The sequence below is a fragment of the Pleuronectes platessa genome, chromosome 1 (assembly GCF_947347685.1).
Source record: "Pleuronectes platessa chromosome 1, fPlePla1.1, whole genome shotgun sequence".
Lineage (NCBI taxonomy): Eukaryota > Metazoa > Chordata > Actinopteri > Pleuronectiformes > Pleuronectidae > Pleuronectes > Pleuronectes platessa.
In genome coordinates, this window is record NC_070626.1 from 25,434,301 (window position 1) to 25,445,212 (window position 10,912).

The following is a 10,912-nucleotide window of genomic DNA, read 5'->3' on the forward strand; positions in this document are numbered from 1 at the left end:
TGCCCCATAATACAGGCAGAAACAACGGGAGATTTAGAAGAATGAATATGGACCAAATAGAAGAGCGTTTGGCAGAAGAGATCCGAAAGTATGTCCACTTGTATAACCCGTCACTGACTGGCGTATTTGTCTGCCTGAAAAAGGCTACAAGGAGCCGCAGTAGCTATGTAAATAAACAATCGATGAAGAAGAAAGAAGGCGTCTCTCAGGTCGTCTTCGACAAAAAGCATTACTCCGCCTAGTGTTCTGGCGCGGAATTGCTTTGTAAGACGCGCAACGGTTGGGGAAGCATGAATGACAACGAGTCTTGCGCCACAGCGGCGTGAAAACACGCAGACGCAGTCGCAGAAGCATGTTTCAGGCTTAAGTGTACTGACTAACTGTTCCCCCCACTGCTCCTCCAGGAGTCACACTAAGAGCTCAAGCCGTCGCTCCAACAGTAAAGAGTGCTCCAGCCTCCCTCGCCACGGGGACCTCCATCACCTCGGCAATGAGAGCTTCCTGAATGGCAACAAACCGGCCCCGTCCAGTTTGAGTCCAGTGCTCCACCCCAAGGGCCAGTACATGTCCCAGACCCTCAATCGCTCTGCCTCATCCAACAAAGACCTGGCTAACAACAACCTGCCACACCTCCTCAGTCCCAAAGAGGTCAAAGGAAAGACTGAGTTTGATTTCAGCATGGGACCCTCCACAAAGCTGCCGGACCAGGGGCACGGGGGAAAGTACGGCCACAGCAAACCCAGCACGTCTCGCTCTCAGCAGCAGCAGCAGCAGCAGCAGCAGCAGCAGCAGCAGCAGCAGCAGGTCGGGCGCCACACCTTCCTGGAAGGCAAGACAAACACACTGCAGTCTGGAGCGGAGAAACAACATGGCCGACACAGCCACAGTATGGCCGACTCTGCCCACGGCTCCATGTCCTCCTCGTCTAAAAGCTCGGCCTCTTATCTCAGCCTGTCCAAGAGCCACAGCGCGCTGAGCGATGCCAAATCGGTCGGGAACCTCAGCGACGGTCGGCTCCACCCGGACGACCCAAACTCCAACACAGCAGCAGGGGTGGGACCCAGCGCCCGCTTCTTCCCTGCCAGCTGCTTAGACCTCAATGCGCCTTCGGGCCCTCAGGGGCCCCCCGGCAGCCCCTCCACGCGACACAGTGATCGATCCGGACACAGCCCCGCTTCTCGTAGCAGCGGCAATGTCCGCATGGAGAGCAGCACACTGGACTCGTCCTCCAGACACAAGTCCAGACATAAGCCTCTAACACCAGGTAGGAGTAGGAGTTCAATTTGTTTTAAATCATCTTTGTTGTTTTCTGAGTGTGAATAAAATATTAACAGATATAGGTGATACTTAAAAATAAAAGGAAATCTATTCAGCGCAAGATATAACGATTATTCGATTTGGATTTAAATTATTTACAGTATTTAAAAATAAACAGAAAATGAACTGTCAATTTCCAGCTTGTCAAATATGAGGTTTGCGGTTTTTATGTCTAATATGATTTTAGATTTAATATATTTTTTTAGATATGAATGGTTTGTTGGACAAAAGCAATATGAAGATCTTTGCTACACAATATTGTTTTAAAAAACAAAAAGTTAATAGACTTAGTGGTTAATAACTATCTCTCCTCTCTTCTCCAGAGGATATCGGCGCTCCGGAGCTCTTAGACCCGGGAGGAGCGGGGATGCCCTCCACTCACACTCTGCCTTCCCCACACGAGTCTTATCACTACGGCCTGGGCTACACCTCCCCCTTCTCCTCTCAGCAGCGCCCCCAACGCCACTCCATGTACGTGAGGAGGGAGCGCCAGCGGCCCCACGGCGTGGAGGGTGGGATGGCGGGCTTGCCTCCGCCGGGGCAGGTGATACCAACCAGAGCCAGCAGCCTGCAGCTCCTCTCCCCGCAGCTGCAGCACCGCACCACCCTCACCGGACACTCAGTGAGCTCATCGAGAGAGGACTGCACCGATGACATGACCAGGGTTAGTGGGGGACAGGTCCTGAGAGTGTGGACGAGTTAAAGGAAACATTCACCCTAAAATACTGAAACTGTCACTGTGCAAAAGAAAAGTTCCATTTTGGTCCGTTACAGCTTCAGTGTTGCATTTTTCTGATTCTCAGGCATAAATAGTCAATTGACAGAATAGTGTTGATCTTAACGAACGCTTTTATGACTTAAAATAGGTGAAGCAGCTCATTCTTAAAAAGCACAATGTCTCAGACACACTTTTTTAAAGGAGGATTGAGATGCTTTTAAACTAAATATTTGTTTAAATAAAACAATATATAATAAGAGCTGCAGTATTCTCTACCAGAAAGACACACATGTCATTGTTGAGAGGATCTTTAAAAAAATGTAAATCAACAGGTAAATTAATAAAAACAATATAAAATTTGTGGTTTTAAAATATGAAGTGGAACAGAAAATGTGATCAATAAAGATCTGATCAAAAGGAATTGAGGGAATAAAGAAAGAAACAAGATGTGATAAAAAAATGTGAATTCTAACATAATCGTGCGATTGTAAATGATTCATTAAAATGTGGGAAAACACTGAAGAAGGGGAAGAAGAGAAAAGAGAGTGTACTCACAGAAATAATTACATCTCTTATTCAAGATATTGAACAATGTGACAAAGGGTGATTTTTTTCTTTAATGTGTGTTTTTTACAAGGAGGTGTGTGTGTGTGTGTGTGTGTCAGTTTCACATTTTCATTGCCACTGCTTCATGCTGCGTCTGTCCGTCTCCTCAACAGAGTGAGCCGTCCCCTAAAGACATGAGCCACCCTTGTGCCCCCATCAAAGACTCTGCGAGGGACAACGCGGCTGCTTTTCACCAGCAGCGCTCTAAAAACGAGGTCCGACCCCCCGACACTGACAGAAGCTCTTCTGACCGCTGGTTTCCATATTGTGTTTTCTGTCTGTTTGTGATCAGGTTCAACAGCTTCACTGCACGTTGTCGCTGGTTTATATGTTACCTCACTGAACAGCTGGAATGTCTTGTGATGTGAGGCGGTAAAGAAAATGTGACAGCTCATGTTCAGTGATGATTAGATGAGATGATCCGTCACAAAGCTGCGGGTACCGAGGAACCTTGTCTGTGTGTTTCTTAGGTGGGTATGTACCACGACCCTCATGGGGAAGATGGAGGTTCTTCCAAGGAGAACCGGATGATCTTCACTGAGTCTATGCCGAGGAGAGTCGGCAGCTTCTACCGAGGTAAGAAACAGGCGTCTGCAAACATAACACTTTGATGATTTAACTGTATTTTACTCAAGGTTGCCTGCAGGAGAAGTAAATGACAAATGCATTTAAATTTTATTAACAATCATATCTTTTTACTATTGCAATAAAATGTGTTTTAAACTACTACTTTCAATACTTAATGGGAGTTTCTGTGCAAAACTTTCAACAACAATGAAATTCAAAATGTCTTCCATAACAAAGTATGAGACAGAAAGATTTGTCAAATAAAATAACGACATATATTGGATTTTGGATAAATTAAATAAGGTAGAACATGAAATACACAATTTAAGAGAATAAAACAGAAGAGAAAAGACATAACTCAGTTTGCTAATCCAAACCATATCATCAATCAATAATACCAATGATAAAAGTTATGGGTAAGTGTAACTTTGACCTTGTGATGGCGCTAGAGGGAAAGTCAGCAGATTATGAATTTATTACAGCTCATTATCCGGGGGAAACAGATGGCTGCAGCAAATTTAACGACAGTTCATTAAACAGTTATTTTAGTAAAACAAACAGATGTCGTCCTGCTGGTGGCGCCAGAGAAACAGTCAAACAGAGGAAAACAGAAAATTCTACAGGAATCATCCATATACTTCACATAAAGATGGACAACAGCATCTTGATTGCTACACCTTTTATTATTTTCTCCACTTGTTTTTGTTTCAGTTCCTTCCCCACGACCAGACAACTCCTCCTCTTTCCACGACGGCGTCGTCCAGAGTCGAGGGCCGGTCGTCCCCGTTGCACCCGGAGACCCTGTCCTCATGGGAAACCACTCCAAACGCCAGACGGCTTTTGACTGGTGGGTTTTCTTCTCACTGTAACTTCAGGCATTATCTGATCAACATGGTAACAAAGAACTGGTTTTCTTCTTCTTCAGCTGTAGAAACAACCAGATCAAACCATGTCTCATATGTTCCTCACTATCAAATAACTAATGCAGATTCTCTAAACAGTGATTCTAGTTCCCATTGTTGACAGTTGAAAAATAAGCAATGTTTGTTGTCTGTATTTATTGATTGATTGTGGATCTAATATAAAATTTGATATTTTGTACAATATACACAATTGTCTCTCGCTGTGCTGGAAAGTGAATCATTTGAAAAGTTATTATCGGACTGAAAGCTGAAATCTTGAAAGTGAGAATAATTCAAACGTCTCTCACGGGTCTCACATGGTGCTGCTTGTGTTATTTTAGGACCTGTGACTTTTTCTCACTTTATACGTCTTCTACTTGTGACATAATCTATTTTGCTGTTAGCCCTGATGTAAGATACTCCTGAAACAAAGTCACCGTTTAATCCTGAGCCTGTAATTACAAACATTAGTCACCTGACGATTTTCCACATTTGCCTCACAGGAGCGCCGCGGAGGCGATGGTCATGAACCCTCCGGAGCCCGTCAAAGAGAAGGAGAAACAAGGCTTCTTCAGAGCCATTAAGAAGAAGAAGAAGAAGACACAAATAGTAAGATCGCTTGAGTCTTCGCCTGTCGTTTAATTCAGCGCATATAAAAATGTTCCTTTGGATCCTTTTTAGTTTTTTCTCCCTTGTCCATAGTATATTTATATTTCATTGTGAAGGCTTTTTTTAGACAAGTGCATCTGACAGTGATTTCCGGCAGCATCAGTATCTTAAGTCGTTATTGTTACTTATACTTTTTATATGTATTTACTGATATCAACCACCAAGCATGTTAAACGGTGATTCTGCTTTATTACATCATGGGTCTTATTTCTATGGTTTCTGCCTTCGTTCCTATTGGTTATATATATATATCTAAAGATGGATGACATGACAGCAGAACAAGACACACAAGCAGTCAATATAACTTTAAACATATTCTTTTTTTAATCGCAAATACTGAATATCCATTGTCTGATTTAGATTAAAGGAAGATTAGTTGCCGTACAGTAATTTAATATTTTTCTGAAATACTTGTTTTGATCATTATTATAAGATCTTATTTCAATTAAATGAAACTGCATCATTATCCAGATGTGCATTAAAACATTTTCAACAAGATTTCTTGAGAAATTAACAATGAGATAAAAAATGTCCCAATCTAACAGTGTTAAAGAAATTGAAAAATAAATTGTGGATTAAACCTCTTAATTGAAGTTGCTCCAAAATGTGAAGCGAAAACCAATAAAATCGGTTCAGGAGTTTTTGGCGTTGTCCTGCTCACAGACAGACAAACATAATAAGACCCATGGTTTAATTTAACAGGATTATTCTACAATGCTGGTTTAAATTTCTCCCTGTTTATCTAACAGATATATGTCGTTACTGATTTAGTTTACTTTTGTTCTGTAGTTAATGATGTTTCTTTAACTGAGCGAGGGTCAGGTGCTGCAGTTGTTGTTGTGTTGCCGTCGGAGGTTTGTGTTGAGAGCTGTGGCTGTGCGTCTTCTGCTCTACAGACGGACATGGAGGACGGGAGGAACCCCAGCATCAGGAAAAGTCTCTTCCCCCTCTTTAGCTCTAAGAATAGCTTAAAGCACAACTCAGCTGTCAAAGTCCTCCCTGTAGTCGCCTCGCCCATGGTACAACACCAGCCTACCGCGCCCTACCCTGCCTCACCAGTAATCTAACCTCAACACTACAGCTGCATGTCCACTCACACCTCACTCACCGCAACGAGCCGCTTTGAAATCCTCTCAAGATCTCTGTGAATGCTCGACAGAGAAAGATTTCAAATGAGCTTTGAGTCGAATGCTGCACGCGGCCTGTGCGTCCATTTTGTCTTGCTATGATGTATGTGTCCAGTCACAGGAGACATTTATCTCATGCTGCAGTGTGAGTGTTTGTGAGGCTGACACGTCTGCACGTCCGGACTCATCCCTTGCAGTTATGTCATTGTGTCACTTCTATAAACTCACAAACCAGCAGCAGACATTTTCATTCCAGGCTGTATGATTCAGAGAGTAGCTCAATATTTTTGTCAATGTGCTTCTTCACTCTCTTGCTGAGAGTTTACCACGAGGGTCAAAACCATCTCTTGTGTCTGTCCATTAAATATGAAGCTGCAGCCTGGTTAGCCTAGCTTAGCACAAATACTGAAAACCGATAGGACTCAATCTACCAAGTAGCACCTCTCAAGTGCCTCCTCTGATTTACTTCATAACTGAGTTATCCTTTAAAGCAACACTATCCAAACCTTTCCACCTTAAAACAGCAGCTTCAAAATTACTTTGATATCTCGCTTTTATTTAGGTTGAACTGACTGATAGTCGGAGCTGAAATAGTCAGAATCAGTTCCTCTAAGTTCAAGAGTAATGCTGAGCTGTAGATCAGTTTAAAAACTTCAATTATGAGGAGTTGTAAACAGAGTTTGATGGATTAGTAACAGCTGCAGCTCTTCTGGTTCAGGAAGCTGGGGATCATGGGTAATCATTTGTTTTCAGTTCAGTCACAGCCCCACTCAGCACATTGATAGGAATAATTAACCACGTGTTGCTGCAGAGGGCGCTGTTGCTCAATTACATAGTGATACTTAAATCAGTCAGTATACAAATATTTGCTAAAATTAATTTTTCCTTTTTTCGTTTAGTATGAATTTAAACCCTCTTTTTTTAGCTGTTGTGGAGAAGATGAAGAAGTCCCCTTAACTTAATAACTGATCAGAAAGGAAGAAACATATTAACTGATCATGAGAATATTATTTTATTTGTAGTTTGTCATTCCCCACTTTGACACGAGAGAATAAAACATCATCACGAATCACCATCACCACGTCCTTGTGCTTTGTCTGGTCCTGCCAGAGGGATGCATGAGGAACCTCTCCAGGATCTGAGACGTGATTTGAGTGAGACGTGTTGTGTGATGAAAACTCGACGTAGAGACACAAACTGATCATGTTCCTGTCTCTTGCTTCTGGAATGTTAGGTCGTGGGCATCGGACAGGAACACCTGTCGCTGCAGAGGGGCTCCAAGTCCTCCTCTCATCACGGCAGCCGGCGGAAAAACCGCGAGAGATCCCGTGACAGGGACCGAGAGCGAGAACAGAGCCGGGACCGAGACCGAGAGAGAGAACGTGAGAGGGAAAGAGAGAGGGAAAGGGAGAGGGAGAGAGGGAGGGAGAGAGAGAGAGTCAGTGACTGGCCACAGGAGAAACCCGTGGACTCACACTCACAGGTACGTAGAAGAGTGTTGCACCTAAATGACCTCGGTTATAATGATATCATCACTTGCAGAATGTGAAAATTGAGGACGGCAGGGTGGAGCAGTGGTGAGGTTCTCTGTTTGAATCCTGGTTCGTTGTTCAGTGTAGGTTTTCTCTGGCTTCCTCCACGGTCCAAAGACATGCAAATCGGTGGGAGGTTAAATGGAGATTCTAAAATGATTGTAGATGTGAATGTGAGAGTGAATTAAATTTGTCTCTGTATGTCGGCCTTGTGACGATGGTGACCTGTATCCCGCCTCCCACCCAATGTCAGATGGGATTGGCTTAAACCCCCCAGGACCCTTAAAGGATAAGTGATATAGATAATGGGAGGATGCATAAATTAGATGGGGGAGGTCTCAAGCATTTCACAAGGCCAACGTATAGAAACATGCTCACATTCACTACTACGATCGATTTAGAGTCATTAATTAATGTAAAGAGAAAGAACTAAGATTCAGACTGGAGAACCTTCTTGCTTACAGCAATGATTTCTCTCCTCCCAGAGCCAACCACTCAAGTCCCTCCGCCGGCTCCTTCACCTCTCCCCCTCCTCCTCAAATCAAGGACAGCCTCCTCCTCCTCCTCCTCAAGACCTGCGCTTCCAAGCCCCCCTCTCCAACCCGCCTCAGCCCTCCTCCAAAGCGGGCTACCCCGAGGGTCGAGGGCACGTGGAGAGCAGGGGGCACTCCGGGGTGAGCAGCACCTCCCAGTCCAAGAGCCGCAAGCCCAGCTACCCCCTCCCTGGACAGATCGAGTCCAGCTGGCACGTGTCGGCTCTGCAGCGGGCGGAGGGCGCTCAGTTCACCCCAGAACAGTTGGGCATCAAACCGGGGCAGAACGGACCCACGTTTACCCGATCCTCCCGCAACAGGATGCCAAACCTCAACGACCTGAAGGAGACTGCGCTTTAAAAAAGAAAGGAAACCCTCCCAAACCACACCACCTCCAATATAGCTCCATCCTGAAAGCATCTGTCAATGCAGACATCCTGGTACTGTAGTACAAGTTTACATGAAGCCTATTTCACTGGATCAAGTCCTCATTGAGAAACACAGTGTCTGGAACCTACACGGACCAGACGCTGACCAGCCAGACACAGACAGCGGGGACGGTTGCGTCCAGGAGACAGGACAGGGCCGCTCCGTCACAGGAAGACAGCCCTGTGTCAGTTGTACGTTATTGTTTCTCTACTGAACAAGGGATTCGAACGTAATAAGCTGATGTTTCCCGTCAAGGAGAACCTGCTCCTTTGGCCTCTCTGCTGCCATCTCCTGCTCACAGGACGCTACTACACCTGACAGCCGCCGACCGCACCGCGGCCAATGAACTCAAGCTCTGTTTTTCAAGCTCCGATATTTGATAAGAACAAAAAAACAAAAGATTTATATCAACATTATTTATTGAATATTTATTTGTTTTGAATTCAAGGATATAAGCTATAAATGACACAGTATGTAGGCTATATGGGAATATTATAAGGTAATATAGAATTAAATGTGTAATTGCGAGAGCTTTAGTTTCGACACAAAGAATTGAATAGATATTTATGTGTTGATAATACAATATGTCAAAAGGAATATTTAATAATGGTGAATGTCCTTTTTCTGTTCAATTTGATATGTTATTAAGAGATTTTCATAATGTTATTTTTATCCTTTTTTTCATTTTTTTTCATCAAAATATGAAGAATTACTGATGAATACTTTTTGCCCAGAGTGAAAAAAAAAAACACAAAAAAACATCTAGTTCAAATCTGCTCATCAGCCTCATGACATCACTTTATGAGTTGAGTGACACATCGGGCTATTTGTCAGAGGGTTCGGTAGCAGAGGAGCCGGAGTGAGACTGTTAGACTCTGAACTTTACACACAGAAACTTTCACATCACATGACGTCCCAATCTCAGTGTCCTTATCCTTTTAGCTCCGTGCTGCCATGTTGGTTTCGTCTTCAGCCTTAACAGTAAGTGAGTAATCACCACACGGCCCCCGCTGAGAAGTTTGTCTCTAAACAGTGTTTTCAGATTGTGGGAGAGCATTCTGCAAAAAAACAACCTCACCTACAACCTTTAAGATCTTCAGGGGAAAGTCTGGTTCTATTCAAAAGTTTAACTGAATCAGGTCTCAAACATGTCTCATCTGAAGTGGAGCTAACTACTGTGTGCCACAGACTGAATCCTCACAAATTCATCAGTCACACGTTAGCTTTTGTAAATACCCAGGAAAACTATCGAACCCTGAAAAGCAGCCAACGAATACAGTATTCAAAGTTAAATGTAAAAATAATACATGAATTTTGAGTTTTTTTTATGACTGAAACATAGTGAAACGTGCCAAAATACACCAACATACAACAATACTCTACGATTATAAGTTTGAAACTCTAAATCTTACCTACTTTTAAAACAGTAGTACTGTGAGGTAAATGTACCTGAAGTACTCAAATAATTTTCTGGCTGTTTCCCAAATATCCCCTCCCCCTGAATCTGAGGGAACATGAGATGATTAATGGGGTGAGAAAATAAGAAAAAGGGACTTGTTGACTGTAAGAAAGATAAGAAATAACACCAGACTTACCCTGAAATGATTTTTTGTATATTTAGTTCTATTTGCATATGAAAACATTGCTTTTTGTAAATGCCTTTTGTGTAAACCTGACTTTGTTTTTTTCGTCACAACTTCTCTTTTTCCACATCAATAATCATGATCAGGGATGGTTTTACTCGATTGTTCATAATAAGCATTTACCTGTGGCCCACTGAACAACAGAGTCATGTAGATCACATCACTATTTGTGGCCTAGGCAAAGTACACGGCGCAGATCTTCTTCCAGTCTTCATTTCCCTCTTCCACCTTAAGGGAGGCATTACAAAAACCAGTAAAGATTCTCATCCCCGATGGTGTGAACCAAGGGAAGAAGGACGGGTGGATGCATTTGTGCATAAATTCAAAACGTGGATAAAAGAAAGAATTGAATCTGTCAAAAAGGATAAAGTGACACAGGCAAAAAAACAAATGAACCAATTGACTCTGTGGCTGATTGAGAGCAATAACGTCGAGAAGGAGCCTCAGATTGTATCGTCCCAAACCAACGGCAGTTAATCTCGAGCCAAATATAGCTCATTGAAGGATTTGAGAAGTGCTCACGTATAAAATCACTTAAACATCGCTTCTGCAATACATTCAATTTTCAATTTGTCCGTGAACGTAAGCCAAGGACAAGAGAAACCTCCCCGTGTTGTGTGTTATGGAAAAAAATCCTGATTACAAATGATTGTAAAGGACGTGTGGGTTTGTTTGAATCATTGCTGGGACGACGCTTGCTTTGCCGGTGACCTGAAGCCTTACACTAGCTCTTAAGAAGGAAATGGAGACGTCCCCCCCCCCCTCCCCCCCAGAGAGAGTCACACACACACACACACACACACACACACACAACGAGAACCGACACAAGGATCAGTTTTGTTCACAAATATGAATGTGTTTTCATAAAA

General features: G+C 43.2%; 1 protein-coding gene across 1 annotated transcript in view; it reads left to right on the forward strand.

The window, feature by feature from the left end:
- Positions 1-9,499, forward strand: part of cdkl5 (cyclin-dependent kinase-like 5) — a 28,237-nt gene extending 18,738 nt beyond the window's left edge. The window contains exons 13-21 of the mRNA XM_053427211.1: positions 405-1,264; positions 1,641-1,981; positions 2,755-2,856; positions 3,112-3,217; positions 3,920-4,055; positions 4,614-4,719; positions 5,676-5,837; positions 7,141-7,389; positions 7,924-9,499. Coding sequence (XP_053283186.1) covers positions 405-1,264; positions 1,641-1,981; positions 2,755-2,856; positions 3,112-3,217; positions 3,920-4,055; positions 4,614-4,719; positions 5,676-5,837; positions 7,141-7,389; positions 7,924-8,331 — 2,470 coding nt within the window. The 3' untranslated portion in view covers positions 8,332-9,499. The remainder of the gene's footprint in view (positions 1-404; positions 1,265-1,640; positions 1,982-2,754; positions 2,857-3,111; positions 3,218-3,919; positions 4,056-4,613; positions 4,720-5,675; positions 5,838-7,140; positions 7,390-7,923) is intronic.
- The last annotated feature ends 1,413 nt before the right edge of the window (positions 9,500-10,912 follow it).